The sequence below is a fragment of the Rhynchophorus ferrugineus genome, unplaced genomic scaffold (assembly GCF_030347505.1).
Source record: "Rhynchophorus ferrugineus isolate W39M unplaced genomic scaffold, kcgeb_rfMv2 rfM3, whole genome shotgun sequence".
Classification (NCBI taxonomy): domain Eukaryota; kingdom Metazoa; phylum Arthropoda; class Insecta; order Coleoptera; family Curculionidae; genus Rhynchophorus; species Rhynchophorus ferrugineus.
In genome coordinates, this window is record NW_027472582.1 from 4652226 (window position 1) to 4659543 (window position 7318).

The 7318-nt window shown below is 32.7% G+C and overlaps 1 protein-coding gene across 1 annotated transcript; it reads right to left on the minus strand.

The window, feature by feature from the left end:
- Positions 1–1891: 1891 nt before the first annotated feature.
- Positions 1892–6671, minus strand: LOC143193744 (BRCA1-associated protein). Its single transcript, XM_076400098.1, has 11 exons — positions 6475–6671; positions 6147–6423; positions 5929–6093; positions 5697–5872; positions 5539–5644; positions 5361–5477; positions 5219–5310; positions 4886–5069; positions 4680–4829; positions 2202–2397; positions 1892–2144 (listed from the first exon to the last, which is right to left on the minus strand). The coding sequence occupies exons 1-11, from the start codon at positions 6536–6538 to the stop codon at positions 2037–2039; spliced, it is 1635 nt and encodes a 544-aa protein (XP_076256213.1). The 5' UTR covers positions 6539–6671; the 3' UTR covers positions 1892–2036.
- Between the last annotated feature and the right edge of the window lie 647 nt (positions 6672–7318).

Here is a 7318-nt window from a genome sequence, read left to right on the forward strand (position 1 = left end):
TTCCTTGACACATAATTAAATATTTCATATACGACATAAATTAACAGTGTTTAGGCAATCCGTAAACATCGTATTGACAATGAAAAGAACAAGATCAGCTTTTGACGTCACTTCCTTGTTCACCATTGTAATTTTACTGTTATATCTACACGGTATTATTTACAAATTAATGACGAAATAATTAATACCATAGTTCTGCACTGATTGATTTTCCATATAAAGCAGCACAAATTTTACTTAAAATAAAAAGAATATTTTAAAAAGTAGTTTTCTTTTGACAACTTTCGTATCAAATATATTTAGGACTATTCATTTTAAACTGGCACACTAATTATTCACACTGATTGTAATAGTCTTCAAAAATATTCATAAAGTAGTGTTAATTCATATTCAAATATTAAGTATATTTGTTCTCAATATTATGCACTGTACTAACAACTAATTACTAATTAACGCCTAATTAGAAAAAAATGGTGAGATAATGATGGATTAGGAAAAATGTTTTTCAAAGGTTATATATTTATAATGACATATTTCGTTTTGATTGATGACTTTCAGGGGTGTGCAACTGCAATGGTAAGTAGTGGGGCAAAGTTTCGCTTAGTCCAATTATTGGCGGCGCTTACAACGTGAGTTTGATTGGTTAGTTTAAAATAGTTATGTAGAAACCTGTAAGGAAAATACTTTGCTTTGATTGGTCTGCCATTTTTTTCTATGATGACTTTTTGCCAATTTTCCAACAAAAGTGAGTGATATTCTCAAGCTTCTTTTAAAACCAAATTTTCACCATTAAGACAGTTAAAGGTAATTTTTCTCAATTTTTCTGAAATAGTCATGATGTGTGTGATGATGATGGAAGACAACTCCATTCCTAGCATAGAAAAAATGTCCTAGTGATCAATTTTTACAGCTTAGTTTAACTAACTTCGCCTTCCTTGTCGTTAATGTCGACTTTTCACCACTTTTTTCTATATAAATTTTAGTCTCTTTTTTACGAACAAGTGCTTATCTGACGTGGGCTATGAACCACGGTCCTTGGCTTTAACTGCTTCACAGGTGAGTGACTAAGAAAAGAAATCATTCAACCGGTCTTACCCAGCCTGATTGGGATCATTTTCGTTATCGGTTTTTACACTCTTGCCTAAGGACAAACACAATTATATATTTACGACCATGCCTCAGCAGGGTTCGAACCCGCGACTATCGCAGCAGTAGGAGGAACATCCTTTCGCCTTTACCATTGCGCCAACCAAACCGGCTTTTGCTACCATTTGTGAAGATTCTTGGACCACAATTTGTTTCGCATATTATTATGGAAATTGTTACATTCTTCATTGCTAATCATTTCTTTCAAGAATAGCTCTATTTCATGAAGCTTAAAACGATCTTTTTTCGGTATGGATTCAAAACTGTTTTATAATCGATGTTTGAAACAGATGGCACTGGCTTTAAACTAGAATATCTCATGGACTGTTAGCTTTCAAACGCGCTATAACATGGCTCCATTGAATAAGTACGATTATAGATATGCAACTCTAAAACCATCTATTAAGAGAATTAACGTTAATCACTACTATTAATCTATACATTCAATTACTAGACGTAATTTTCTCGTAATATTATTATATTGATAATTAGGCAGAAACAAAAGGTTAGAGAACAATGCCAATGATTATGTCGTATTTACAAAGGTTTAACGACTATTACTATATATGTATCATATTCACTGTGACGTCGTTTTGTTGTATTTTCTGAGGTGCAGTTGTGTATATAGATTTCATATATTTTTATAATAAAAGTTTCGTCTTAATAAAATTAGTTATAATCAATTTAAATATTACAAAAAAATCCAAGGAGAAGACGATTTTGTATGTACACACGAAATAAAATATTTCCTGAAAAAATCCACAAATACTTTATTTTTATCTACTATATATATCACATTAACTTCAATGAATGATGATTTATAATATTTTGCCAATAAACCACTTGAAATATAAATAGACTTAAACAGCTAGAATTGTAATTAATCATATTTATTTTCTTCTTCTGCGATGCTTGTTCTTTGACGACTGAGGGGGTGCCTCGCCAATGGTGACCGATCCTTCGACGATTTCGTCCTTATTTTCAGATTTTTCGATAACCTTAATAGAAGTGAATTCATTAAAATAAGAAATTTCTCGGGTTTAGCGATGTCTTACTTGTTGGGCGTTAATGAAGAACATCAGATCTCGAACTTGTTCTTTCAGGTCGTTTATCTCTTTATCTTTGGATGTTTTGAGTTCGTCGAATTTCTCTTCTAAGTTGTTTAGTTTGGTCTGCCACTGTTGCTGATTGTTTCGCAGTGCCTTGCCTAATTGTCTCTCCTCATTAAGTTCGTGTAATGTGGTGGATAATCTAAACAAAAACATTAGTCAAACATTAATTATACTCTATTCATATTTTATTATTCAATAAAAAATCTTCAATTTAATTGTATTCATTTGTTTCAATCTTACTAACAATTTTACTAAGACACATTTAGACTTATAATGCAGGAACAAATTAGTTTAAATGTACGACTAAAAATTACTTACTTGAGCAGATCTTGACCAGCCAACCTGAGATATAATGGCAAAAGTATCTACAAATGGACTTGAGACTAGAAAATATAGCTTAGTAGCTCCAAATATATCCATGCTAGTGTTGCGTTGCGACGAAATGACAAAAATCTGCTTATATCACTTGATGGATGCCAGATTCCTCAAGCACAATGAGCTATATACCTCGACATACATCTCGATTGTAGATTAAATTGAAAACATAATGTAAGATAAAAAGCAGAGCAGATTAGACTCAAAGTCGTTAGTTGCTCGACTTAAATAATAAATTCTATACTTTTTTACAAATATGGGACACTAACACATCAAAGCAACTAGTAATCAAAGGCAGCCAAAACAAAGTTCTACGATTAATTACCAATGCTTATCGCTACGTAACCAACGAAGAACTGCACAATGACAAGTGATCCAAGAAATAAGGTCATTAAATCACAGCAAGCGGAAACAATACAGCTACTGGACAACACGCAGGAAATCATAAGACTAATCAGAAACCTAAGTAGTTTTATTTTAAATTGGGAAATTTATACTGATGTATTAATCTCATACTCTTTAATTTTAAAAAATGTTCCAGTTATAATTAAAAAGGGAGATCTATTAGAATAGCGTGGCTGCTGATTTGGTAGTGGCTATATTGTTCCAATCTCCTAAGTGATTGCCATAATGCAAAGATTAGCTACTCGGCCAATAATTGACGTTGTAGAGAATGATTTTCTTGATGGCAAGCCAACAATTGATATTTTAAGGATAACAATAAAAGTTTAGTAAAACTTCTGGAGTGGACTAACTGATACTGGAGGTAACACCAACTGGAAAAAATGACCGATGGGGAAACATTATTGGGAAATAGTACCGTCAAAATGAGATACAATAGTTCCAATATTAAAAAAGGAAATGGCTGAGATTGTAAAATCACCGAGGAATAAGTAGTAAGTAAGAACAAGTATATATTACCTGTTCGAAAAGCGACCATGAGAATTCTATAAATGATTCTTCAAAACGCTCACAAAGAACAACCCGAAAAAAATAGCTTTCCAATGTATGAAGTGACTGTCACTTTACTTCAGCTTCGAAAGTTGTTACGTTACGTTAAAAACGGTATTTGGATACTGTTACAGTATGACATCTGTAAACTAGTAGTGCTGCGGCACTAATAAAAATGTATTGGATCATATTGAAAATAAACACTTTCCGCGACAAACCTATATATATTTTCCGAATGAAACATACCGAACATTATTTCTGCTGCAGATTTCAACACGCATATATTTTTAAACAGAGAATTGAAATCTTGAGAAGAACTAAGAAAGTTGGCTATGGAAGAGTAAAATGACATCAATTAATTACAGCTGGTTGTGATATTAAACAATTCTTCGACAATTTTATGTGATGATCTGACTTTAAATATTACCACTATCTCATTCATGAAACAGTGCCACTATGGCTATAAAGGGCAAAAAGGAAAAAGTCTCTTACTATCAAACGCAACTGGCATTATTTATCGAAGCGCAATGATATACAGTAAGGAATACATTTTAAATATTTGAAACGCTAATATTAATTTTGACAGAGTAGAAAAATAAGTATCCCAACAAGTGTTGAATGTGCCAAAAAACCATCAGTTAATTTCAGAACACAATTGTTAATATCTGACTGAAATAAGACTTCTTGAGCAAATCGTAGAATTAAAACGAGCAAAACTCATCAATTTTGATAAATGTAAACTAATGTTAGATAGACAAAGAACTAGATGTTAAATGATAAAATTATAACCAGATACAGAGGTTATTAACAGACATAATTCTCAAAAGGGACTAGGACACTGTTCGGTCAGATAACAAAATCGAAGATGCTATGCTTGGGGTAAATTATGTGCTTTTCTTTGCAACAACCATGATGAGAATTAAGATTAAAAAAGAATAAACGCCTCTGAAACTAGGTAGTCTGAACTGGAATTGCAGAGTTTGGTGAAGGATATTTGAAGTCTTGCAACAACATCAGGACAGCATATTCATGTTGAATCAAATAATCTTTCAGACACAGAATTGGTGATAATGCTGAACAAATAAATGTACTTACTTTACACTTTGTTGCTGCAACTTTTTTTCCAAAGCCTGCTTCTCCCTGGTGACATTATGAAGCTTTTCCCTCAGTTGTTTGCCTTCATCTGACAAATTGGTGACAGTACGTCTCAAATGGTCTGTTTCCTCTAGAAGTTGATTTTCTAACCTGAAAAATACAGTCCTATTGTACACATAGGTTTTAGTGAAAGACTAGATCCATACAAACTCATTTTATCTTCAAAATACATTCTTTGTTCATCCAATTGAGACGTCAATAAATACGTGAATTCTAACTGTACAGAGTCTACTTTTTCCTGGGCACATTCGGCCTCTGATGGAGGGCCTTCTGACGCTACTAATTTGCCGTCGGCTTTGTTTTGTAGCAGACGATGAACAAAATTATCACCTACAAAAACCCAGACCTTTATGATTTAATAGTGCTCCAATTTATCATTAATCTGTAATTAATTGGTCATTGTGAAAAGGAAATTGGACTGATAATTATAAGTGATAAGTAACTAGATCAATAAATGAAAGGGAATAGTTTTGACTTACCTTTATAATCCCAAACTCTGTGTGACCCTAGTTGTAATGCATAAGTGTGTCCGGTTTCTCTATAATGGGATGCCGCATGACCTCCTAGGTATCTTTAAAAGCACGCATATTATTAATTAATATTAACAATACCATTTATTACCTTCCACATCCTACATGCCCACATATCAAACATATCCATAATGCTTCTGGTGAAAAAGCAGTTTTGCCACATCTCTCACATTCTGATGTTTCCGTTTGTTCGGGACTTTGAACACATCTATGCAAACAACAATCACAACAATTAAATATCAAAATGATCTATATCTTGTAATGTTTACCTGCATACAGGACAAGTTGAGTCTCCCCATTTTTCTAAACAGCTTGCATGGAATGCATGATTACATAATATTGTTAATACACCATCAACTGACTCATCCATCCTTTCTAAAATAACATGCTTGAGTATAAATTCACTTACTAGTTATCAACTGATTACCTAGACATACAGGGCATATAGGCAATTCTGTGTGGCCTGGAGGTGCAACACCATCATGGGCCCATTCAACCCTAGAAACCCACACTATGCGACATAAGATATCAGGTTCAAGAGTACTAAATGGCGCTCCATTATATGTGTAGTAAAATTCAATAGCAGCATCGTGATTTCGAAAACTAAAAATCCCACAAAAGTATGAAAAATCAAGTAAAACGGAATAATTAATACTTACGTTAAAAGACACATATATTGATTAGGAAGAGAATCTTTTAAAACCCTTATGTGGGAAATATCAGCATGACATGGTGCAGTAAAAGCCAAAATATCATGGCAAGTCATAGAGCAAGGAACACCAACAAGACATAGTGTCAGAGCTTCTTTTCTACTACTTAGGGTGCTACAAAACATGTAAATATAAATCCTTAGTAAAACATAAAAAATTGCCCATACTCTTCTTTATATAAATGCAATATTCCTTTGGTAACCTCAACAAATGGATTTCCGCTAAAAAAACCTATTTCGCCCTTATCTTCTGCTAGTTCTATAGCAGTCTTTTCAGTCAATGGTGTTTGTTCGCGAGACGATATTGGTAAAAGACCCCAATCTTCTCTATGACCTTCTAAACGACTCGGAAACGTCTCCACGCTAATATCTCGGGCTTTACGTTGTCCTCTATTCTTCTGCCTTACATCTGTGTCCTGAGAAAGTGCCTCTGCACCTTGCGATCCTGAAGTAAAACAATTGTTAAAAAATAAATAATATAGAAAGTGATTACTACCATTGTTTTGATCTGAATCATTTACTTCAACGCGTAAAACGCATTTAGAAACTAAATCAGACATTGAAATTTGATTGTTTGTCTTTATATATAAATATTTTTAGAAAAATAACTTCTCATAATCCCTGAACAACAAACAATTTTCTGGCCAAATACAAGATAAAATGTCAAATACAGTTATATTTAGTATAGGAATGTAGAGAAAAAAAGATTTATCGATAATTTTTTTAAATTAAATATATTTTTTAAATATTATAAAAAACCATTTAATATTTTAAATAAAGCATGTCTTTTTATTTTAAAAGTTTGGTATATTTCAGTACTTAATTGTAAGGGTTTGTTAAAAATATCAAACATATATTGCAAAAAATTATGGATATTCTTTTCTTCCATATATATAAAGATATATCGATATTTTGTTTGGTGGTCGACAGCCCTAGTTTAGTACATTTGAAGAGTCCACAATAAAGTTCGGCTTAGCAGGATTCTTATTGGTCTATCTGCACATGCGTACCTTGGAAAAATTGTTTAAATCTGTGAGAGCGCCAACGATTGACAGAACAGCCACGTGGTTGGAATAGGTAGTCACGTGATTGGAATAATCATATGGTCAATTCAAGATTCATTTACTATTATTGGTCTACACTGCGCACGCCCCCTTATTTCGAAATTGCCCCTTAAAATATTTTTCTTCAAGAACTTTTTCAAGGGTTCGTTTAGGAGTTAACCTCTGTTTCATTATTTGTTTTTTGTTATAGTTTTTCTCTTGTAGAAGTCGTTAGCTATATATAAAGTCCTACCTAATACTTCTGAATATAAGTTTAGTTTTTTCTAGTATATTTAT

Coding starts and splice junctions, on each gene's coding strand:
- LOC143193744 (XM_076400098.1), bottom strand. CDS start 6,538: ATGTCTGATTTAGTTTCTAAATGCGTTTTACGCGTTGAAGTAAATGAT. Junction 5,873..5,928: donor CAATATATGTGTCTTTTAAC/GTAAGTATTAAT, acceptor TGGGATTTTTAG/TTTTCGAAATCACGATGCTG. Junction 2,398..4,679: donor TTGCAGCAACAAAGTGTAAA/GTAAGTACATTT, acceptor GTTTTTGTTTAG/ATTATCCACCACATTACACG.